This window comes from Seriola aureovittata, chromosome 5, assembly GCF_021018895.1.
Source record: "Seriola aureovittata isolate HTS-2021-v1 ecotype China chromosome 5, ASM2101889v1, whole genome shotgun sequence".
In the NCBI taxonomy this organism is placed as follows: domain Eukaryota; kingdom Metazoa; phylum Chordata; class Actinopteri; order Carangiformes; family Carangidae; genus Seriola; species Seriola aureovittata.
In genome coordinates this window covers 1,052,519-1,078,353 of record NC_079368.1, presented here as the reverse complement: position 1 = coordinate 1,078,353, position 25,835 = coordinate 1,052,519, and the positions used below count along the sequence as shown (strand labels likewise).

The window sequence follows — 25,835 nt, the reverse complement described above, 5'->3', positions numbered from 1 at the left end:
AGAACGTTGGGCCAACTTGGCATTATAACAGAAAGTGTCTGAACTGGTTATGGTTCACCTTTGTGTCAAAGAACATTTGCTGATGTAGTTCGCTATCGGTTAATGTTAGCTCTCTGAGCTAGTCTGCTTGCACAATTTCCAGCTAAGGAGCTAACTGATGTTACAGTACATATATGGACAGTGAATTGGAAAAAAACAAAGCATTGGAACGAACTCATTGGAAATAGATGGATATACAATAGTTTTTTAAAGGAAAGCGGCCAGGTTCAGGTGAGGGGGTAAAGTCAAACAGATGTTATCTCACTGTATTGCCCTAAGCAGTCTATTTAGCTGTTATTTCTAAATGATCTGTTTGGTTGTTACACTTGCCTTTTGGTTGACGGCACAAGGAGGGAGAGAGGAGGATAGAGAGGGAGAGGAGAGAGAGCAGGATGGAGGCAGCAGGAAGAGAGAGCAAAAGCAGGAAGAACCAGGTGGGAAAATGGACAGGTAGTCAAGAAAAACCCTTTATAGTGCCAAGGCAGCTGCTGTTTAGCCCATATTCATTTCAGTGGACTACAGTTGAGTTTTGGGGTTAATTGAGCCAAGGTTAAAAAAAATCTTTATTTATCGGGCCAGTCCTATTCAGCCTACATGCTGCCCCTTGGAAACATCATCAGAAAACATAACATCTCGTGCCATTTCTATGCAGATGATACACAACTTTACCACCCACTAAAACCTACAGATTCCCTTCCAACCTCGCCCTGACAAAGATATCACATCCGTCGTTAAAAGTAGTTACTTCCAGTTAAGAACCATCTTCAAACTGAAACCGATTCTGTCCTTAAATGACCTGGAAAAAGTAATTCACGCCTTTATCACTACTTGACTAGACTATTGCAATTCTTTGTGTTTACAACTTCCTCAAACCTCACTATCCTGCTTATACTTGGTCCACAATGCAGCTGCTAGGATGTTGACTGGCACTAAAAAACGTGAGTATATCACTACAGTATTAGCCTCCCTTCACTGGCTTCCTGTTCACTTCAGAATTCAATTCAAGACCCTGCTGATGACCTTTAAGGCTCTCAATGGTCAGGCCTCATCTCAGATCTCATTTACTGGCACTCAGCTCCTAGATCTCTCAGATCTCAAAGCTCATCCCTTTTACATGTCCCATGAGATCACCTAAAACTAAAAGGTGACAGAGCTTTCACAGATGCAGCTCAAAAATTATGGAAACTCCACCTGATATCAGATGCGCTCCTTCCTTCTCCATTTTTAAATCCAGGTTAAAGACACATTTTCATTCACTGGCCTTTTAGCTCACTACCTTCCTAGTCCATTGTCATGCTCATATTGAGCACTTGCTTTTTGCTGTCTACTTGTTTGTTATTATACTTATATGTCTCTTATGCTTTGTATATGTATTTGTTCCCCCAAAAGTTCGATCACAGAATCGCCCCTGATCAGGACTCTCACCATGGCGTTGAGGTGTTTCTATTATTTTGTCCACCCCCATTTATATCAGTGAAAGTAGCTAAATAACACCGGAAACACCTCTGTATAATGTAACACAGCTCCACACACATTACATCCTCCACAATGATCATACAGTTCAATCAACAACTGTCTAAATCAATTTGAATAAAAACTGAACATTATAACCTTCATGAAGGAGGATTTACTGCAGGACTGTTGTATAACACTGCATCAGTTTTAGCTACATGTTACTAATAAACTGACAACTGAGTGTTTATTAGTAATTATCAGCTGTATGCACAGACTGCAAAGAAACTGACTGGAATGAATAGTTTGATTTCGGTGCTGTTCTCGCCTATGAACTGATTAACATGGCAGCCTAAAGATGCTCTTTAATTTAATAGACACACAGCTAGGATAGGCTATTACTCATGATGTGAAACCAATCAGATGGTGTTGTGGGAGGGACATTGCTCCTGATCACAGAGTGGAAACTACAGATCAGAGACAGGCAGCTGCATTAGAGCCAAAGTAGTGCCAAGTAGTAAATTAATTAAATGAATTAATTTATTTATCAGTTGTCTGTTAAAAATAAATAACACATTGGAATGATCTAATATGACTTCACTCCGAACATATTGCGAACAAGTTCACTCAAATATTGGTAGGGACAGTTCTGTCCTATATGCAAACCTACGCACTTGCTGTTTACTACTATAGAGTCACAGGCTGAGAAACTTTTATAATCCAAGAAGAGACAGCGTCAGGACATGTTTTACGCTGAAACAATGTGTTATAAACTCAGACTGACTCAGATTGGTTTACAGATGTAATTCAGCTCATTGCATTTTATTTATTCAGAAAGTGAAAAAAGAGGAGCAGTAAATGTAAAGTGTAGATGCAATGGACACTATATTTATCCTGCACAAACTAAATTAAAAAACATAAACTAGATGACAGGCTGGTGAAGGCTCCAGCACGCTGAAAGACGTGCTGTGATTTCAGTTGCTGGGTGCTGTCGTAAAACAGTTCTTCCTCTGGTGTTTTTTGGCGATTGATAAAGAGCTTTTTGGTGTATCAGCTCCGCCTTGTGGTGCGTGGCCGTCGTCTGCCGAGTGTGTAGTGGGAGTCACACATTTAAAATGAGACTTAAAGTACAGTCTATGTCCCTGACAGACAGACAGAGCTCAGGCTGCTCTCTGTGAGGCTGACCTGCCTGAGACTCGTCAGCCTGCTGTCTCATCCTCTATTGTGAGGCAGCTTTAATGAAAACAGCAGCCAGTCACTGAGGAATGTGAAGCTGTGGAGCTGCTGTGAATCACCACTTTACACATTTGCATGTTGCTTGTTGAAGACGCTGCAGTGAGGAGGACCCCCCCACCCCCTCCTCCCTCCTTCCCTCCTCCCCTCCCTCCCTCCTTCTTACCAAATGTTTAATTAAATGTTTTTGTTGTGATCGCAGCAGGTTGGAGTTAAGCCTTACGCTGGGCTCAGGACATGGGAGGGGGTGGGGGTCTGGTATTGGGGGTGGGGAGTTGGAGGGGGGGCGAGTAAGGCATTAGTCTGGCTGCAATAGAGGCCTCTGCCAACCACATAGGGCTGGATAAGCCCCTTCCACCTCTGCTGCAGAAGGTGGGGGTGGAAATTGAGGGGACTGGGGAGCAACCATCCACTGATCCAAGACCTGCATTCAAAACCAACTCATAAAACTATTTAAATGATGATTATGATTTTGAATTATTGACAACATTCTGATATCATCAGTCCTGGACTTGTTTCCACTGTTGTTCAACAGGCGATCGATTAAATATTTTACCAATATCCAATCAAATTCGTTTCTATTGTATGACTGGGGTAATTACATGTAATTAGAATATACTTAAGACTTCCATATTGACATTTATTGCCATCTGTATGATCTACGTATACATACTGTGTATGCACCAAAATAAAGGGGGAGTTACACATTAAACAAAAGCAAAGAAAGCATGTTGTTGAGTTTGAGATCTGACCCTGGTTTATTTAAGTCAATTTGATTTGATTTATTCAGTTTCTAAGTTGGTCACCCATATAATCTATTAAGTGATAATGCAATATTATTAATTTCAGATTTTTTTCTGGTTTATTACAAGTATAAATGATAAGATTTATTGTACAGATAAACAGTATAATATACAGTATAGCCACTGTTGTTGAAAATGTCTGGAGCTGAATTAGTCCAATTACTTAAAATGAAGCGCCTCTGTGATGGACATATGTGATATCAAGTAATATAAAGCAATATGAGTGATATGCCATCAATGAAGTAGTGGTTGAATGAGTGGAATCCAGTTGTCCGTCCCATGTTTTCCTCTCTGCTGGGGTGATTACTCTGCTTTACTCCAGCCCAGCTTGGTCCCCAAGGAGACTCACTCACACTCCAACACACACACGCACTCACACACAGAGTCCACAGAGTGGTCCGGCATGGAGGTGCAGCCCCTCACTCTCAGCAGCTAAGTTGGAGCAGCCTGGTGGAGTGCTGCGGCGGGCTGGATGGAGAACCGGTGGACTGACAGCATCATTGTGCTCTGACTGGAGCAGCTGACTGAGCCTCAACATGGAGTTTGGAAGAGTTTGGTCCAGATATCAGCGGACGGTGCTGATCACCGTGATGATGTTCAAACTGGGTAAGTCATCAACCTGTCAGCAGTTCACTGCGACCATCAGCTCACTTTAATTTAAACATTGACACATAAGAGGAACTTTTAGATTTTCATATTTATACATTTTTAGATTTTAAGAGGAAAATCCAACAATTCACCGTTTCATCTGTTAACTTTGTTTGTGTGTGAAGCACATGTGTTCATGTTTATGTGTGCACCTTGTGTTGAGAACCACTAAAGACCCAAACTGTAAAATCATTTACTAATAATTTAATAATAACTCACAATTAGTTTCCTGTAAATAATCATTTAATTTGGTTCTAAATATAAGGAAAATTCAATCTCAATCAATTTTTAAACTTCCAATTAATATACTTTATAGCATCCTAGAAAACTACTTTGAATAATGGATCAATAAGATATTTTTCTTGTTTTGTTTTTTTTTACTATTTATTGCAAAGAAGAAGAAATCCATCTTCAAACAGTTTCAGCATCATTATTAGTGTCAGAGTCAGTGATGTGTGAATCCTGATGATTTCTATGATTCTAAATTCAAATGCTAACAGCTTCTCGGATTATGCTATAACAGATAAAGAACTTATTGAACAGGATCTAAGTAGCTGGTTTCCTCATGACTCACATGTGTGTTGAATGTGGAACTGGTGCAGCACCAGTCTTGGGGAGTGTCTTAGTTTTTTCTTTTTTTTTTTTTTTTTGGGGCGGTCGACCCAGTCACCCTATGAAACTCTGTTGACCCAGTTTTCCCGCGACCTTCGTTTATGTAAAAGCGTCTGAGGCTCATTTAAAAGGTGGCGGGTCAGCAGCGGGGATTGGCTGTGGGTGGCATTGTTAAGGATCACCATGGTAACGAGCCGGGCGTCCAGCTGCACTGCTCCACAGCTTTTTTTGTCTCATCTCTGAAAGGGAGGAATGATGGTTCTTAAGGAGCGTGGCAAGAGACCTGGCACTGTGAGCTCCTGAGAATTTAAAGAAACCGACAGCAGCTGAAAACACAAACAGGAAGCAGAGCACATGTATGATGAAAATGAGGATGGCAGGGGATCTGCAGGGTTTGTCTATTGGGGAAAGGACCTACAAGTTCAGGGTTTTTAACTTTAATGAAATAGTTTGAAACAGGAAAAATACCACATGAACCATCCTCCCTCTCCTTCAGGGGCCCCTGGAGGCCCGCCATCTCCTGATGATACGGAGACAAGTGCATGCAAGAATTTCAGTGTAAAAATGTGACTAATTCAAGGAGAATTTGTTCTAATAGCTTCTGGAACCAAAGGCTGAAAAGTCTGGGGCTGATAGTGAGTGTATGTAAAAACTAAAGGAGGAAAACTCTGCCCGGCAACTGATGATTTTTCTTAAATGACTCATTAATACCAGAAAGAAACACAATGAGTTCACTGTAACTGTAATGACCAGTCTTACAGTTCTGATATTTCAAAATAAAAGCCAAGATGGTGAAGTTGGCTTTACCTTAAAAAACACATATTTTGTCAAATGTTCGCCCTAAAGCTAAACGTTGTGTTAAAGTGATACAGCTCAGCCAGGAGACAAAAGGATGTTTGTCTCAGAGTCAGTGTGTAACTGTGACTGATTCAGGGAGGATTTGTGTTTTTTTTGTATAAAGCAAAGTAACCAACTGCTGTGGAGCCTTCAGGGCACAACACTGAAACCAGGCAGTGCTGCCAGTCTCCTGTCGTGAATCAATAAAATTCCTCTGAGCTCAACTTGCGCATTAGCCAGGGGCTTCCCTTTTTCTGTGATTCACAGCGCTGCTGCTTCCTCTGTCCTGCAGCGTGACTCTGTGCTGAGTCCGTGCTGCTGTTGCCTTGACACAGGGTAAACACTCAGCCCTCTGTCTGCCCCGGCCGTTCACACCTGCAAACACAGAGACAAAATCCAACCTTTTAGAAACTATACTAAATATAACTATACTATAATAATAAAAAAAAAAAAAAGCCAGAGTTTTCTTAGTAACGTGGATCAGTTTTAGAAATTCAGCAGCCATTAACTTCCTTTGTATTTCTGGATTATGTCCTATGGGAAGTTAATGTAGTCATTTTTAGGTTGAAGAAAGTTTGCTCATGGTGTTCTTCACAGTAAAGGAGCTAACTATAAGTTTTGCTATCGCTACATAGCTAACGTTAGCATTAACAGCTGTTTACTCACCAGTCTTGACAAAAGCTTCAGCCATTGTTGCATTTAAAGAACAAGAGGTTATGACACGCTCTCTGGACATCTTCAGGGCAGACTGGACGTCACAGTGACTCGGTAGCTGGTTGGCATTGCTCTCCACCTCTGGAGATCGTTGATGTTGAACTCACAACGTTTCTTCGAGACTGGAAAGTAAACAGCTGTTAAAGTAACGTTAGCTATGTAGCAATAGCAAGACTTACAAATAGCTCTCATGGGTCTCGAATATTTAGATTGATATTAACATAAGGCTGGAGTTATTCTAATAACATGCTAATAGCAAAACTAATGTAAGTCTATCTCTCAAAACGTTCTATCTTCCCCTCCCTGTTATTGGCTCCCATTGATTTCCAATGAAGATTAAATATATATTTTCATTTTTAACCAGTTTCTCCAGCCAACAACTGGGCATCGTATTTTTATTTTGTTATTTTTTTATTTTCTTTAAGCGTTACTCAAACAGGGGAAACATCTGTTGGGGAATATTTTCATCAGCAGAACTTGAATATGAAGCATGAGGGACTCTGACTGGTGTACAGTTTATATGCAGACTGTACTTTATTCCATACAGTGAAAACATCATTTCTATCAGTTGCAACTGAATGTAAAAAATAATCCAAGTTGCATGATCAGGTGAGTGTTAATGCTCCTCTCCTCCTACTGTCTGTCCTACCTTGATAATAATAATACTGATAATAACTTTATTTATATAGCACAGAGTTATGTTGTGCTGCTAACACACATAAAAACAGAAAGAATCAAGAACAAACAGGGGAGAGAGACTACGTGTAAATTAGTGAGGCAGGTACATATATAGAAAATATAAAATCAATAAAACAGACAAAAGAACGTCGTTAAAAACCAAAGATAAAAGCATCAAAGTCAGGAATTAAAAGCAGCTTCATAGTATGTGTTGAGCAGTGATTTAAAATGTGGAGAGATTCAGCGCCTGATCTCCTCAGGCTGGGCAAACCAAACTCTGGAGGCGCTAACAGCAAACGCACAGTCACCTTTGATTTTGCCCGAGGATCTCCGGCAGCGTGTTTGGTCATAAAGGGAAAGCAGAGCTGAGATAAAGATGAGGAGCCTTAAAAGTGATTGAAAAGGTTTTAAAATCACTTCTAAACACAGCCATGGATTCACTCTGACACTACCATCTACTGAAGTCCAGTCCTCACCTGCCCAGGTTTGGTGAACCCCATAGATACAGGCTGAGGTCTCTGGACAGCATCAGTGGTTTGATCAGTCAGCAGCTCTGCTCAGTGTTATTGTTGGCCGGAGACGCTGGTACCACTCAGTGCCAGGGATCAACCCTGTCCTGCAATAATCTATGAGGTGTTCTGAGGCAGGGGGGTCGGGCTGTGTGTAGGAGGAGCAGCTATCAGCTCCCAGGAATGTGTGAGGGGTTGATTGGGTTGGGATGGGGGGAGACCCTCACTGTCCTCGTCAGTCCAGAGGATTCCTGAGGTTACAGGTAGTGGAGGTTAAAGTGCATGAATCTGACGGAGGTCAGCTTTACAGGTCAGTCCTGGGGAGGATCCAGGAATAAATGTATAATGGATTTCAGTACAAGTGAGAACCAACGGAGGGAGATGTATAAAGATGATGTAAGACAGAGGCAATGACACCTCACAGCCTGGGCTGAGAGAAGGAGAAAGCAACATGAAAACAAAGCAGCTTTACCATCGAATGAACACACTCTGTAACACTGAGCAAAGTGATAGTTTATTGTATTTAATCCTTTACAGTAGTTTATTTTTATTTCAAAGTTTATTTCTACAGCACCATTCAGACACCAGGCACAGTGCTTTAGAGAGGTGTGGAAATACATGAAATAGAAGAATAAGATGATGTGTTAAAACAGCTTTTAAAACATTAAAAACACATTTGAATAAATAAAGACTAATGACCTTCCCTCAGACAAATGTTAGCATGCTAACAAGCTAAACTAAGATGATGAACATAGTGATATGACCAAAAACTTCAGCCTGTGAGCGCTGTCACTTTACTCCTGTTTGTTGTGACATCACAAAGTTGCAGAAGTCCTGACGGCTGGTTTTAAGGCTCAGTGTCTGAATACAGGCTGTGTGCATTTCTCTGTGGACTGAGGCTTTGATACTTTCACAGTATTAATATAGAAGCTAGAGCTGATCTATAATCAAACAACACATGGACAGAGACCTTTAGACTGGATGGAGCTTGAACATGACTGTAGACACTCAATCTTTGTTCTGTTTCTACATGTAAACAATCATGACATGGAAACACTAGTACCTCTTAAATCAGAATATATTCAGATTTACAGCAAAAGAAACACTTTTTACTTACTATAATCATTCATAAAATAATGAAAGATTATTTCTTTTGTTCATTCAATTTATGGTTGGATTTTGATACATCTAAAAAACTAAACTTCCAACAACAATTCACACAAAGAGAGCATGGTGATGGTGGAGGTGGAGGTGAGAGGGATGTGAAGAGGAAGATAACGGGTGTGACAGCAGCAGATGCATGTGAGAGGAACTGCGGGTGTTAAAGTGGATGCAGTGGGAAATGAGGAGTTTAGGTGTTGCAGGGAAAATATAAACTCATTGTTCCTGGGATGTTGTTGTTGTTGTAGTTGTTGACTTGCCAGAGGAGAAGCAGATCATCCTCCATTATGCTGGACGGTTTTATCCACACAGTGCTGTGAGTGTGGGTGTGTGTGGAGACACAGGAAAGAAAGGACTCAGACATTTTGGTCTTGTTGTCATGTGATTCCTCTGCCTGATGGGTGACAGAGAACCCAGACTCATAACTTTTGAAAGAAAAAAAAAAGTAACACAATCTTCCCCTAACAAGCTGAGTTCATCAGCTGTAAGATGCATCTTTGCTCAAGACAATATGGCATCAGCATTAGTTTATGGTGACTAACGTTAAAGCTGCAGTATGTCCCATTTTATAATGTTTTGGAGATGTGCTGCCAAAGACCTCTGTGACTCAGACTCATTGAACAGCCTGGCAGCAGCGCAGAGATATTCCCTCCTAAAGTTTGCCGCCCTTCTAACCAATCAGAGAAGGCAAAACTCAGGGGAGAGAGCTATAAGCTGTCAATCAATACTTGGATGCTCTTCTGGTTTACTACTCCTCTCGCTTCATGTTGGTTATTAGCTGCTGGAGTACGTCACTGTCTGACCCACAGGCCGGCAAGCTCCTGCTTCCTGCATCAACTGAGACAGCGAACATGACGATGATGTAAGAATCAGTACAAACTCAGCTAATTATATATGTTACTCAATATAGACTTGTCTGACTGTACAGTATAGTCTAAACACAGGATGTACAGTATAGTAAGGGGTTAAAATACTATTTAACAAACAAACAAAACAAAAAACAGACCATGAATTTTTCCAAATTTTATCAATAAAAGCTGCAAACCATAATAAAATGCTTTCTGATTCACTCTGCTGAACTTGTGCATAGGAATACAGTATAAACCGCTGAATATATTCTACATGAAGCTACATTTAAACAGATATGGGATTTCTTCGGTGGGCAGTTCTTAAAAGTGTCCAAAACAAGTCTACTTGTTAGAGCCTAAACTGTGTACAAACAATAGTGAGTGAGAAGCTCATTGACAACACTGACAGCTGCTATAGCTCAATCATGTAATAAGTTTACTGGTAACACCATCTGCTGTGATCCTAAGTCTGGAGGCTTGTTACTCTTCATCACCCGATTTGATGTAAGCACCTATAAAGCGTTGGAGTCATAGTTAGCCCACCGTATAAGCCCCACAGTCATACAGCCAATCACAGGGCAGAACAGTACATTGTGTCAGCCGCTCAGTTTACTACAGCTTAGAGAGGAGTTCATTCACTGTTGTGTATCTGTCACGCTTTTGGTAAAAGTTTAAAATATGTACCATTATCTTTATTCTTATACATATTGATTTAAGAAAACTGAAGTTGTCAGTTTGTATTATTATGTATTATATAATATATATACATACATATAAATATTCTATGTAATGTTTTAAATTGTGAGAGCCAAACAGTCAAACACCCAGACCTCATCATTTAATAACAAATATAAACTGGATTACAAAATAACAATAAAACAATATAGACTATTACATTACATTTACATTGATTTGGAGTCATGTTTCTGGTCACCTGACTAAATGAAATCCAATATTCACTCTCCTTTTAGCTCTGTGTTTGGTCTCCACCACTAAGAACTGGGCAAGTAGTGTGTAGTGAGTTTATCAGAGGCCTGCTTTTACTGGAACTGAAGAATAGAGAATGAATGAACCAATGAGAGTAGTGATAGTGAACCAAGCAGTAAATCTGAGAGCCATAAAACCAATGCAGTGGTCTGAGAGAGGCTGAGAAGCTCCATGTAGCTGAGAGGAACTGAGGACATCATTCACACCACTCTAAAGTACTTTTGTTTATTGTAGATATAAAAATATTAGAGAATGTATTAGAATACGGTCTGCAGCCTGAGCAATTATTACTTGGCACAACACTACAGCAACTTTCTCAACAAACCCAGAAATATCTTTTCAGAATATTAAGAGCAGCAACTTAAACAAATAACAAAACACTGTCTGAAAACAGAAGCAGCACAGTGAAGCAAATGGAAGGACACAATTAATGAAATTAATAAAATGGAAATAAATCACAGTATTAGGGATCTAGCAAAACTATTTGGCATGAGATGGAAGAGGATCCAGAAAACAAATATAAAAATATGATTAATAATAGAAACAAATAAATAAAGGGAGAGGAGGAAAGAAAGGAGGAAGGAATGAGAGGAGGGGAGGGGGGGGGGGGGGGGGGGGTCTTAAAGGGAGTTTAAAATGAGCTAAACCTGTTTTTATGTTTTTTTTCTTTCTCTCCTCTTAATTTATTTATCAAGCTAAATTTACTTGTTTAATCAGAGTATGTATGTATATATAGTATAGAGTATGTGCATGTGTTTTATTTTTTTTATTTTTTTTGGTGGGGGGCATGATGCAATTTAACAAATAAAGAGCATCAAAAAATAGAATACATTCTGCAAACACACACCACACAACATACCTTACCGAATCCAGTCTTATCAACGGTCTGTCTCTATTATGCTTTATGTTCTTCATGTTTTCTCAGTCACCATGTCTTCCATGTCGCCCACTGTAAATAAACAAATCTAATAGCATTAGATGTAAACAAATAAATAAACAAATCTAATGGCAAACCCCACATAAACACATAGACACAACACCAGTGCTCATGTTCATATGTTTAAGAGGCTAATTTGTATTAAGTATATGATTTTGGGGCAGATAGGTGTGTGCAGTATATGCACAAGAATTTGATAACATTAACATTAAGATGAATTTACAGAGTCTGAATTAGTGGCAATGGAGAACTTTCTCTGTCCCTCCAGTTTGAGAGTTTGAGATTTAGACCTGTAAGAGAGATAGTCATAGACACATATTGTCTCTTGTGTCTTTCAGGTCTTTTGTGCACAGTGGCAGCAGACAGCTGTCTCTCAGCTCCCTGTAACAATGGTGCCACATGTCTGGACCACCTTGGCAATTATGTGTGCCTGTGCCCCAAAGGACCAGTGTGGTACATGGGTAAGAACTGCGATGAGCTGTATGATCCCTGTATCATGGCTCCTTGTACCAACTGTACCAGCAAACCTGGGACCGATGAGTTCACCTGCCACTGCCCGAGCGGCTTCACGGGACTCAACTGCACCCAGGATGTAGATGAGTGTCACAGCAGCCCCTGCAATGGCACCAAGTCCCTCTGTGTCAACAGGATCAACAGATATTCCTGCCACTGTCCCATCGGATCAGGGGGGGACAACTGCCAGGACAATGTGACCACTTGTTCAGAGGACACTTGCCAGAATGGAGGCACCTGTATGGACATCCCTGACACTGGGCCCCAGTGCCAGTGTGCTGCCGGGTACCAGGGGCCCAACTGTGAGGAGAACATAGATGAGTGTGAGTCCGAGCCCTGTCAAAACGGAGCCATCTGTAAAGACGGGGTCAACGCCTACCAGTGTTTCTGTGTGCCCGGGTTTCAAGGCTCCCACTGTGAGCTGGACATCAACGAGTGCGCCTCCCGGCCCTGTCAGAACAACGGCACCTGTGTGGATGAGGTGGATCACTACAGGTGTGACTGTGCTCCAGGCTTCAAAGGTAAGACAGTAGAGTGTGTCATGGTGATGACTGGCTGGAAATATCAATCAGTAAGAATAAATGGAAATCAATAATTTGACCTTAACTTTAATTTGGTGCAGACTCCTAATTAAATGTAGGCCTATATTAAATAGGAGTTTGAGACCAGTGTTTGTGTCCTGATGCAGACATTTACATTTGTCTTTATGTTAACTGTAATCCAGACCTTTGTTGTCTTTATGCTGTTTAAAAATAATCATATCTTATTTGCCATAACCATGATCTTAACCATACTGGTGTTACTGTTGCTCTTGCAACATCTCAGATGAATCTTGCGACCTCTTGTGATTTACTGGGATGGAGGACTGTAATTGTTGAACACTAAAATGTCGACAGTTCACGTGAAAGTAAAACAAAACTAAACAAACAGGTTGAGCTCAATGTTTGATCTGCCCCAGTCTGGAACTTGGCTTCATATTCTTTGCGGTGAGATTTTTTCCATCTATATAAACAACCTTAGGAGAGGCAAGTGATTTTACATACTTTACATTGTGAAGACTGGGTCACCACCTGCACTGCACTGGATTTATGAGAGAATTTTTGCAATTTTGTACCTGAACTCTGTACCTGAAGGCAACAGGTGACATACAAAATGCAGACACTACCTCTCCTGTAGTGTGGGAGAGTTAAAGAGGGGGTGTAAACTGTGACGCCATCAGTGACATGTCAGTTTCCCATCAGGCTGTTTTTGATAACAATGCCAAGCAGACAAATACAGGCTTCTCCCCCTGTGAGCAGACATTACACATGCTATATAGCTTTATTTCTACTGTTGTATAGAGAGTGAGATGTGTCGAGTTTTTACACCATGTCTCATTTCCTACATGAGAAGAAGTTTCATGGCTCTGTTTAAGCAGTTTAAGTGTTGCTGTTGTGTGTGTGCAGCTGAGCTCCTAGCAGCTACACTGTTACTGTGCTGCATCTGTGCGTTGTTGCCTCGGCCCACTGTCATTCTGCCGTTGTTCCCATCAGGGATTAACTGCGAGGTGGAGATTGATGAGTGTGAGGTGGAGCCCTGTCAGAACGGCGCCACCTGCCGAGACTACGTCGCCGCATACAAGTGTGAGTGCGTGGTCGGCTTTCAGGGCCGAGACTGCGAGGTCAACATCGACGAGTGTGCCAGCGCGCCCTGTCTCAATGAGGGCAGGTGCATAGACAGAGTCAACAGGTAAGGATTACACACCTGCATATTTACACTGTCAGCACATACATTGTTTCTGATGGATGAACAGTTACTCATACCTAAACTGTACATACAACAGACCGATATGTGAGTTGTAGACCTGCACAGCTTAGGTTGCCAGGTTTGTCACCTGATCTCATGTTCATCACCTGAAACTTCATATTTGTAAAACAAAGGAGCTGTTGAACTTTGATAAAAGTGCAAGTGCCAATTTTCATCCTAAATCAGTAGACTGAAATTAAATTGTTTCCTCTTAGAAATGTCTAACACCAGGATTAACAAGTTTATTATTCTATAGTTAGTTTGACTCCAGATTCATGTGAAAAGGTTTTGGTACAGGGGCCCTGGAGCTCAACACAGTGCAACTCCAGAAAACACATGTAAACAGACAAAACACAACAACTTCAGTAAAAATCTTCATTAGTCTGACAACACATGAGCTGCAAATACTCAGAACACAACACAAGTGTTTCCAGGGGACACTAAATGAACAACAAGTGCGTCCCAGTCGGGTTCATCACCTGTTTCTTTTTAAGTTTTTTTTTTTTTTGCCTCAATTATGATAGCAAGAGAGAAAGAGAGATGGTGACTCAGAGCAAAGGGCCACAGATCGGACTTGAACCCGGCTGCTGTGGTTAGGACTATGTTTTCAGGGTATGTGCTCTACCCCCACGCTTGTGTCACCTGGAAACACTTGTGTTGTGACGTGAGTATTTGCAGCTCAGACGATGTTTTCTAAATGTGTTTGGTTTGTGTGTTTGTATGTGTTTTCTTAAGCTGCAGAGTGTTGAGCTTTCAGGGCCACCGTACGCCTCTGAGACCAAGGCAAGGGTTTAACTAAAACAAAGAAATTTTATTTAACATAATTAAGTCTTTGTTTACCTGCTACTTCTGGTACAAAAAGTGTGCTAGAAAAATCTCTGGAGGATCACTGTGACTGCCGTCCGCCATGTTTTGACTGACATAACAAAGCCACGTTGTTGCCGCTCATGAGTCTGGGAGATTGTTACTGGTTGATGCCGTACAGAATCTAATGTGAGTCATACTGATAATTCAAATTTAAAAGGTTCTATCAATAGTTTGCCATTTTTAATGTAATTTAGCTAGACCTGTTTTATCTCTACTCAATACTGTGAACTTTGTGGAATTTGATCAAATGCTCAGTTATTGGCTATAGGTTATAGACACATACATTAAATTTGACTGATCCCATCCTCAGATCTAATATGTAAAACTAATACAACAGATTCTGGTGCTAGCTGCTGTACCTGTCTCTACATCTGTGTGTATAATGTATATGTGTCTCGTGTTGAGCCTGCTGAGGCCGATGTGTCATGCAGTAGTGTGTTGTGTCAGCCTGACACATTAAAGTTGACCAGGGATAAGAATTAATCCACTGTCAGTCACTGTGATGAGTCATTAAAGGGCCGAGGTGCTGATAATACCTGGTGCAGTAGTAAAGCTGGTTGGAACAGCAGGGAGTGAGGAGGGAGGGGGAATGAAGCATGTTATATTTGACATCTTTGCCCAATTCAGTACACTCAGGGATTAAATTCATTTGTCTGGTATGATCAGTAGCTTACAGTGGCTAATGTTAGCTAAGTATGTTTTATATGGGTCCTCTCTCCTTGTGTTACTGTTGCAATATGTTTTAGCATGTCACAGATAAAGAATCAAAAAATGAAAACAACTTATTTTACCAGGAGACATGTTTGTTTCATGTTAGTGTATCTTAAGAAGTGAAGTGTATTATTATCCTGTCATCTCGGTTCCTCCACTAGAGAATGAGCCACTGATTAAATTACTGATTTTTCCAAGAAATCAAAGAATCACACAAAGAATCTACACATCTATTTGACAGTGTGTTGACAATCACAGACTGAGACAGGCTCATTTGGATCTCTGCTTTTTCCCAGCTATGACTGCGACTGTGAGGGGACAGGCTTTGTCGGCGACCACTGCGAGGAAGATATTCCTGAATGTGCATCTGACCCCTGCAAACATGGAGCCACCTGCCTGGAGGGAATCAACCAGTACAAGTGTCTTTGCTGGCCAGGTACAGTTCAACACTAGAGCTGATGTAAACCAGAAGTCACCATGGATCAAGAGTTCTGCTTGATCACTGAAGACCGAGTGCAGCACCTGTCATTGGTTAGCCTGTGTTCATCCTGGCCTTCTCACAGGGGGAACGGGGTGAGATGAATGTCCTCTGGACGCTGGAGGATTCCCACATATAAATCAAACTCCACAAAAGAGTTCATCTGAGTTTAGAGAACAAGAGGGGGGGCTAAAAAAACGAAGAAATGTTATCACTTCATTTTATTCTTATAGACATTTGAGTTAAACTGTGTCATAATTAGTGAATTAATTCATGAGTTATGGCTAAACGTGTTTTGTTAGGTCAGAGTGACAGAAGTGATGAAAACTGCCTCAGGGCGTTTCACATTCACAAGAACGTGAGGTCCCCGTGATCTTGACATTTGACCACCATAATCTAATCAGTTTATTTTTGAGTCCTAGGGAATGTTTGTGCCAAATTTGAAAAAGTTCCATCAAGACACTGAGATATCGTGTCCACGAGAACGAGACGGATGGACGTAAAACCTGAAAACAAAATGGCTCTGTCTGTCACTGGTGCGGAGGCATAAAAACGTTTGTCAAACTATAATCTGGCATTGACATACAGTACCTACTCTATCTTCACACTTTGTTTTCATGCCGTGTCAGAGCTGGAGAGTCGCATTTAGTCTAAACTATAATTTATAGTCAGTCATGTTCAGTCTCCTGTAGTCTGACTGGTCATCGGGATGAGTGGGGAAAAATCCTAGTGAGCCGCTTGTTGGTGCACCAGAAGTTTTTACCATTCTTATCCGGTTCTCTCTCTTTGTGCCTGTCATTCGGGGTGTGCATGACAGTCTATTGTGTGCGTGTTCAAGCGGACAAAACTCCTCAAGGTCTGGTGGCAACAGAAGGGTAGAATTTGCCTTTTTCCTGACATGATTCAAGCACCAAACAGGCCTGAATTTCTTTCCCAGTCCGACCATCACGTCACTGTTTTGGCCGATGATGATGCTGACTGTGGCTGCACTGGTGTCATTTCCTGAATGTGTGTGTGTGTGTGTGTGTGTGTGTGTGTCTGTCCAGGTTATGAGGGAGATAACTGCGAGGTGGATGTAGACGAGTGTGAGCGCCTTCCCTGTGAGAACGGTGGCAAGTGTTTCCAGCGATCAGATGTCCTGAACTACGAGATACTTCATGAACTCAACACAACCAATTTCACATATGAAGGAGCGGCTGGCTTCATCTGCCACTGTCTGCCCGGGTTCACCGGTAAGCTGGTTTCACAGAAGAGCTTCAGCTTCTCATGGTGAAGTGAGGACGAACAGTAGATGTGACTTTGATCAGTTTCTTCCTCTTGCAGGAGACAACTGCTCAGTCAACGTGGATGAGTGTGAGGTTGCTCCGTGTCAACATGGAGGAAGCTGCCAGGATCTGATCAACTCTTATCAGTGTGTGTGTCCGAGTGGCTTCACAGGTAGGAGGAACCTCGTATCTCCTCATCTTCTCTTATCTCATAACAAAACATCTTCCCTCACCAGCAGCCCACAGCGTGGTGTCCTGTCCCCATCACTCTTCCTCCTCCACTAACTCCTCCCACCTGAATTACCTCATAGGTCATCTGTCCTGACCCTCTGAAATGACCTGTCTTCCGGACATACCACATCTTCATCACCATAGTTACATTAATAAACATGTGTTAAGGTTATGGATCAGTCACATCTAGTTAGGTTTAGGGATAGATGATGGTTTGGGTTAAAAAAGTAGTCCCTCAAGGTTAGAGAATCTTCATCATCATGGTTACAATAATGAACCGAGTAAGTTAAGGTGATGGTTACCAGTCATTGTTAAAAGAAACAATGATGACTATTGATTTCAAACAAGAAAGTTCTGTGTTTCGTTGATTTATCCATCGACCCCAACCTCTATCTAACACAGAACTTGTCACTCATTACATCACCTCACTTCACCCTCTGTTCCAGTCATAATTGTGATCACTCAAGGTCATCTAACAATAAAAGATAACAATGGATTGTAATCAACTGCTTGTGCAGACGATCAACGTGCTCTTTTTCTCCTATGGACAGTCTAACATGTCACTACAGTGACAAGACCTTCACACCTGACAACTGTTGCATGAGCCTGTTGTCAGTGAGCTTGGCAGAGCGATGTAGTTTGTGTGTCAGAAGAGATTTGCATGAAGTTGAAACATTCTCTACTTTCCCCTGAAGTGCCGTTCAGGGTTCAAGGATGACAGGATTGGTTCCTTAGGTTTGACGTATGAAACCCTGGCTGTCTGAATCTGTTTTTGGTCATTGGTTCACTGCAGTTCAAGGTGGAAACACTCTGTCATGGTGTTGATGATTATTTCACTCATCATATGTCTTTATTATATAAAAACATCATATGGATGTTAACATGGTTAAACACTTGATTTTTATCAGAGGGTCTTTAATCTCTATAGAGTGCTGCAGGGACATTTTCCTAGGCTAGCCCAGATGTTAGCTTCGCCCTGGTACCCTCCCAAAAAAATCATTGGGATTTTTCCATTGTCTTTTGGATTAGTAGAGAAAATATATAACAGTTTATGATCCTTACAGGTTTGGGTCAACAGGATCATCTTCACTAATGAACACTACTTTATGATGTTTGAAGCTTAGATACAGTCAGCAGAAGTAAAAAGCTAATGTTAGGCTATAAACCAACTACACCACGGTCACATGACTTTCCATCACCACCACTAAACTTCAACTTGTAGTTTGATTTAGCTCTGACCTCTTCACTACAACAAGGCTGTAAAAGTGGACTGGTGAGTAGATCGGTTTTCATGTTCAACGTGACAACGTTTAACGTCCCAGACAACCTCTGTAGTCTCATTTAGACACTTGTTAGCAACCGGGATGTAAAACCTTAAAGAAATCAGGACTGAGATTTTTACTGTCTGATTTTCTGTTATAGAATAAAATGTGAAAATGTCTTGAGCTTGTGTTAAACACAGACTTTATTTCAGCCATTTAACCAAAAACCCATTTAAAGAACCAGAGACTTCAGGACCTAGGAACAGGAAGTGATAAATTGCAGCTAATTTCCAGGTTTCAGTACTCACGCCTGCAGAACTCTGTAGGTCCATGGGTGGTGTTTGACCAGGTCTCATTCACAGTGAATAGCGGTCTATTAGTCTGCATGTTTGAATCACCCATTACTATGGGTGAACTTTAAAGACATTGCTATCAGAAGAAAAATATGACTTAAAGTTAGCAACTAACAGGAACACATAAATCAGTTTACTAGACTATTGTTAGTCTTCCTTACTTTGACTTGAATACTGAATACTGAAACAACGACAAAGTTTACTGGTGACTCGGATGAAAGGTCTTAAACCTGACAGAAAGTTATTTTACAGATTCCTTTTATTGATTTGTTGGTCTGTCACAACAGGAAGTGACTGGGTAACATGGCAACAGGTGACTGGTAAATATTCTAATGTTGACCAGCAATGTTTCTTGCCAGTGTGAGGATAAACTGTGTTGTTGGTCAGACTTGTGATGAGCATTTTTCAATTTTTTTTTTTTTTATAGACTGACCAACAAGAAAATGACAAGTTGGACAATTGATAATAGAAATAAAGCCCATGCACAAAAAATATGATAAATTCAAATACCAGTATATTAGAAACTGCTTTTCCTAATGTTACAAGTCAAATCCATATATAAAGTAAAAAACCTACAGAATTAGTAATAATTGTTAGACTTTACCATTAACTTTTATTGTGTTTGAACTGCTGTTATGTTTGCGTCACTGGAAACAGATCTGTCCTCAGTGTGATGATAAAGATCTGAACTGAACTAAACTGAACTGATCTGAACTGAACTAAACTGAACTGAAATGAGTGTCCTCAGTAGCTCAGTACTGCTGATCATTCCTCTTGATCAGGCAAAGTATAAATTCCTGATTAGAGGAGATTTGTCTCCGCATCACTCAAAACAGGACCTTCACCAAAAGCTCAACCCTTGCAATATTAAGATGTGGACTGAGGAGCGAGGAATTCAACCAAAGCTTTAGTCAACAGCGAACACGTCCTATTTTTAGCCACAAGACGTTCAGGCCACAGCAGAGTGTAGGAGAGGAGGGGATCAGGGGGCATATGTTATGGAAAACAACAAAGCCAATAAAAGGTGCCATATGTCAGGCAACCATGTCGGGCATTAAACAGGGGTCTCCTTGGAAATTTGTTGAGGGGAGGGGAGATTACAGCAAAGCTGCTTAGGAGACTAAAGCCTGATGAAACGAAGACAAAGGTGATACAAAACACTGTGCATTTTTCCAAATGACATGTATTTCATTCCTCCAGTACAATGCACAATAAACTCATCACATATTACTGACAGCCAGCAAAGATAAAGGAAAACTCAGTAATATGACCCTATTAACTTTGCATGGCACATGAGCAACAGGTTCACCTCCACGTGTAGGAGGTGGTCCACACTAATCCAGCAGCGATGAGTCCCTCTGCCATTACATTTGTCCAGTTTTATATCATTTACAAATCTATAAAGAAATATCACGCTCGACATTGTAACTTCCTTAAATTAATCTAATCACATGATGAGCAGCAGGTGCAGCCTGTGTTTTTAAAGTTGGTCAATTGCACATCCGATGACATTGAAGTTATAATCTGTAATTTTTCCTCTTTAAAATGTCTACAAACAACTAGATCTTTGTTCTATATGTTGTTGAGTTGTGTTCTTACATTATCACAAATGTTTCCATCAATTCTCAAACCAGAGAAATCTGTGATTTTAATTGGTCTCCTCTCAGTGACATCATATCCTCTATGATCATGTGTCAGTGTGTTTGTCTGACAGAAGCTCAACATTGAATTTTATCTAGTTGTAAACCACATACACTTTTTCCACCTTGGTGGTTTTCAGCTCTATATTTGAACCAGATGAAGGATTTTAGTCGTCGGACGTCTGGATCTGAAGTTATGAGAGAAACAAGCTGAGGAAATGTTAGACAGCTCAGCTCCCAGCTGCTGGAGACGTCCTGTCCTGTGTCACTGAAGAGCGTCAGTGAATCTGAGTTTTAAAGTCAAACTGCTTCATGATGTTTCTACAGGTTTTAATCCCCTGGTGTGTTTGTTATGGAGAGGAGGACACCTCTGTGGATGATTCAGCTGCTGGTAAAAACCTCAAAAAATTGCTCAGGCTTGTAACCCTCAGAAATCACTCTTTTGAGAACCAAAAGGAAATTCCACATTTTTTATAATTCATATTAGAATTGTTTCATAATTTGAGACAAGGAAATTATTCTAATTTGTAACCCTCAAAAATAACTTTACAGATCATTCTTTTGAAAACCAGGAGCGAATTAGACATATTTAAATTTGTATTATTGTTGTTCAATGATTTAACCCCAACAATAGAAACACGTCTCCTTTTAATCCCTTTTAATCTTTTTGTTCAATAAACTTACAAACTTTTCCCAGATCAGATTTACTCTCCTCTATTGAAAAAACCTTATGGACTCAGTCTGGAGTGACTTTGATTTAGTCCTGAACATTATTTACAATATTTTATAATAAACTAAATCATTAAATTTCATAGCATAAGTTTATGATGATGATGCATGCATGATTTATGTGATCATAGTAACCATCTTTATTAATAATATGTATGGCTCGTTTTTGTAGTAAAATAATTGAATTTATACTTGTTTTAAAGGTCGACTTCCACACAATAAGTTATAAAGGAAAATATAAGTGAGCAGTAGATTAAATGCAAGGCCTTATAATTTGATGTATCGCTAGATTTATACAGAATTTCTATTGACTTGTATAGCCTTTTTTTAATATACTCAATGTGTTGTTTCCATGTTAATTTATGATGAATCACAAAAAAAGTGAATCTTAAAAATGTGACTTAAAAGAAGTCAATGTTGAGCTTCTGTCAGACAAACACAGCACTGACACATGATCATAGAGGATATGTTTGAGCCCTTTCATTTATCTGCTGGTTCGGGTCCCTTACCCTGAAAAACAGGAACAGGTTGGGAAGCATCGTGAGACAGAGCTAGAGCCATAAAAAAGGCCGTTAGTCCTGGCTGACCCCGGCCACATGGTTTGAGAATTGATGGAAACATTTGTGATAATGTACGAACACGACTCAACAACATATAGAACATAGGTTTAGTTGTTTTCAGACATTCTAATGCGAAAAACCCATATGCAAATGTACATACATTGAATTTTGCTATATATTACATACTGTATATGCACATATAAAATAAAAACAGATATGTAAAAATTGTATATGAAACTTGTATTTTAAGCTGGAACAATTTCATATACTGACATATACAAATATGTATGTTTATGTATGTATGTTTATATTGTAGACAGATGTTACATAAATATATATCCATCCCACTGACAGGCTTTGGGATGGATATATATTTATGTAACACAGAGTATATGTTGATATAAACAGTAGAGTTTAAAATTAATGAGATGAGTACCTAAACATATAGAATTTTATATGTATGTTGTTTTAATGAACTTGCATATATGAATTAAATATATATCATAAACATATATGGTCGCAACATGTTATACCATATAAGAATTTGTACACAAATACTTACACATACACAAATTTTTACTGTGGGCATTTCATATATGTTATTTCATACAGTATATCCAGTATATATGTGATACACATATGCCACATATGTCATATATTATATTTGTGTATGGTTTGTTGGTATGATATGTTTGTGTAGGAAGTTACAGATTTTAACTTTAATCTCAGAACTCAAATTTCTTTGTCACCATTAACACCAGAGCAAAGTGAAACATACTAGAGCTGAATATAATGAAATTGTCTTGCAATAAGTTCAGATTCACATTTTGCTAGAGGGAATAAATCAAATGTGAAATAATCAAACAGAGCGTCGACTAACAGATATGAAAACATTAATAAAGGATTAATAGTGGCTCCAGGTGTATCAGGCCCCGGTCCACCTGAAGCCCTGAACCTGCAGCACCTCTCCTGGGTTCTCTCCTGCCGCTAGTGGGCAGACGGAGCAGAGGGGACTGCAGCACTACATTCCTCCTGTCAAACACTGACAGGAGCCAGCTGGAGGCTGAGAGCTTACCACTCTGCCCGGGCTGGGCTGCAGACAGGAGAGGAGAAGGGGGTGTGAGGGAGGGAGGGATTCAGGGAGGGATGGAGGGAGAGAGAAAGAGAGGGAGGTAAAGAAAAACTGGGCAGGGCAGCATTTTAATCAGTCCTGCCTGTGTGCCCGGTGAAAAGTGGAGGAGTGACAGCATTTCTGCTTTGTAAGCTAAAGAGAGAGAGAGAGACAAAGAGAGAGAGAGAGAGCGAGCGAAAGAAAGAGAGAGAGAGCACCTGGCTGTGTCATTCCTACCACCCAGCAGTGTGAGGAGTGTGTTGGCCGTTGACTCGGTGGATCATGGAGGGAAGGAGGTTGATGCTGCTGCTGTTGTGCTGCTGCTGTGGGCCCTGGGGCCTGACAGGTACAGTATGGTACAGCACTTTTTCACAACAGCAAAAGAAAGTTGGCCGCTCGTGTGTAACCAATGGCGACGTCTTGGCAGAGAGAGGATGAACAGCTTTAGGGTTCCTCGGGTGTAGAGTATTTTAAAGGACTATGTTAATGCAGGTTGACTGCTGCTGCCAGGGCTTAATGTTGAATGCAGTTTGATGAGGCAGCTCTGACCACAGACACCAGGCACACACACACTGCGCTGAGGTGTGTGTGTTTCCTTAATGTTACATGTAGAACAGACAAAAGTCAAATCTTTTAAACATGTATTTGTGTGTGTGTGTGTGTGTGTGTGTGTGTGTGTTCGTGAGAATGGGTGCGAGTGAGGCATAGAGAGCAATATTTTAACGTCCAGCTGATTCAATCAGTTTGACATAAACAAGTTTAATTGTATTATGGAAGAATACAAATCCAATTATCCTCTGTTTGCTCAAATTAAAGCTGTTTCCTCCCGTCATTTCCTCATCTGCAGATGACACTGATGGAAATATTCATGAATTGGCTCAAACAAATCTGCCTGTTCATGGGTAGCAACACATGCACAAAGAGCTCTGAGTCTAATTAACACATTTACTGTAGTTTGACTTTCCCACTGCAGCCCCCTGTCTTTTGATTGATTTAAGTGATTAAATAATTTAACAAAATATGACTTCCATTTTGAAGCTGAACCACTGTCATTGCAGTAGTAACTGTGTCTCCTCTTGCAGGCGTCCACTGCGAGGTGGACATCAACGAGTGCGACAGCCATCCCTGCCAGAACGGCGCCTCGTGTGAAGATGCCGCCAACGCCTATAGGTGTCACTGCCCGCCACCAGAGCCCGACCAGGAGCCGTGGGGTGGGCGAGACTGTGACGTCCGCCTGGTTGGCTGCCAGCAGCACCAGTGCCAGCACGAAGCAGGTTGTGTCCCCATGTTGACGGACGATGGGGAGCAGAGCTACGCCTGCCTGTGTCCGCCCGGCTGGAGCGGAGAACGCTGCAACACCTCCACCACCTTCTCCTTTAACTCAGAGGGCTACATCCACATGCAGCTGCCTGTTTCCAAAAACAGGACGAGGAGAGAGGCTGATGACCACGGGCTCCACATGCAGCTCCGCTTCAAGAGCACTCTGCCTGACATGGTGCTGTACTACCGGGGAACCGTGGAGCAGTTCGTCTCCCTGGAGCTCGTCAGTGGCTCCCTCCAGGCCTGGGTGAAGGCGGGGAAGGTTCTGCATGTTGTTTACCCTGAACCGGTCAATGACGGAGAATGGCACCAGGTCTCTGTGACCATGGACGAGAGGCTGGTTCTGTCTATAAAAGGACCCGGCTGTGAGGAAGGGTGTCGAGTGAAGAACGAGGGCCACAACCATCTGATCTTCCTCCAGCCCAGCTCCTTTCAGCAGCTGTATGTGGGAGGGGCTCCGAAAGAGTATTTAGCCCATACGACCAGTGGGAGGGGCTTTGTCGGCTGTATGGAAGACCTTTATGTTGACCGTAAGCTGCTTCTGCCTCAAGACCTCATCAGAGAGGACAACCACGGCCTGGAACTGGGATGCACCAAAACAGACTGGTGTCAGGAGGACCCCTGCCTGCAGCGAGGCCGGTGTGTGGACATGTGGGTTCGTGCCAGCTGTCAGTGTCAGCGGCCCTTCTATGGCGAGAGCTGTGAGAGAGGTAGAGTATGACGGGATACCACACAGGTTCACTGGCATACACCCAACCTTTAAGTCAGTGGTAGTCAGGTGGGATCTTGCCCTCATGACCAATATTAGAGACAACTAAAAACTTATATCTTATATCGCTCACTCAAAGACTCACATCAGACAAAAACGTGAGTCATGATTCAGTCAGACCTAAACACACAGACATTAAAACAACACTGCAAGTAAACCTCCATAAATCTCATTACAGACCGGAGAAGGAGAAGCTCCTCAGTCAGTGATCAGTGATAGTTGTCAGTTCATCAGTGGTACATAACAAACAGGAAGTTACAATGAATTAATTCAGTACACTTCATTTTACAAAATGTAAACAAACATGGGCTGAAAAAGAACAAAGAGAAAGTGTTATATGTGTTGTGTTATCAGAAGAGTTTCTGTCACTGCATGTGGCCTACAGCTGATCTGACGTAAACAAACTGACGGACGATGATTTGGTGGTGTGGTGGTGAAGGGGGGCAGGGGTCTGTGTATTTGATTAAGTTGCATTTGGAGCAGATTTACTGAGTGACGTTGTGTTGCTTGAACTCGGGCTGCACAATATGCAAAAAAAAATCATATTGCAATATGAGCCACAATTTCAGTTGGAATGATCATTTTTTCACTTTTTTTGGTTTTGTTGGTCTTGTACCAAACAAACATGTTCCTTTACGTCTGGAGAATAGGATTTGTCTCTGTAGCACCACAACACTTATGGTGCTAACAATGCACAACAATGTAACATCTTTGCCTTTATCAGAAAAAGGGCAGCTCCTGAGATTTGGATATTTCACCTGGCGAGATCTTGTTTGTACAGAC

At 41.1% G+C, this 25,835-nt stretch overlaps 1 protein-coding gene across 1 annotated transcript in view; it reads left to right on the top strand.

Annotated features, from left to right (window-relative positions):
- The first annotated feature begins 3,901 nt into the window (after positions 1-3,901).
- Positions 3,902-25,835, top strand: part of LOC130168948 (protein crumbs homolog 2-like) — a 37,576-nt gene continuing 15,642 nt past the window's right edge. Inside the window, exons 1-7 of the mRNA XM_056375308.1 lie at positions 3,902-4,133; positions 11,797-12,492; positions 13,504-13,699; positions 15,631-15,770; positions 16,859-17,044; positions 17,136-17,249; positions 24,046-24,993. Coding sequence (XP_056231283.1) covers positions 4,064-4,133; positions 11,797-12,492; positions 13,504-13,699; positions 15,631-15,770; positions 16,859-17,044; positions 17,136-17,249; positions 24,046-24,993 — 2,350 coding nt within the window. The 5' untranslated portion in view covers positions 3,902-4,063. The remainder of the gene's footprint in view (positions 4,134-11,796; positions 12,493-13,503; positions 13,700-15,630; positions 15,771-16,858; positions 17,045-17,135; positions 17,250-24,045; positions 24,994-25,835) is intronic.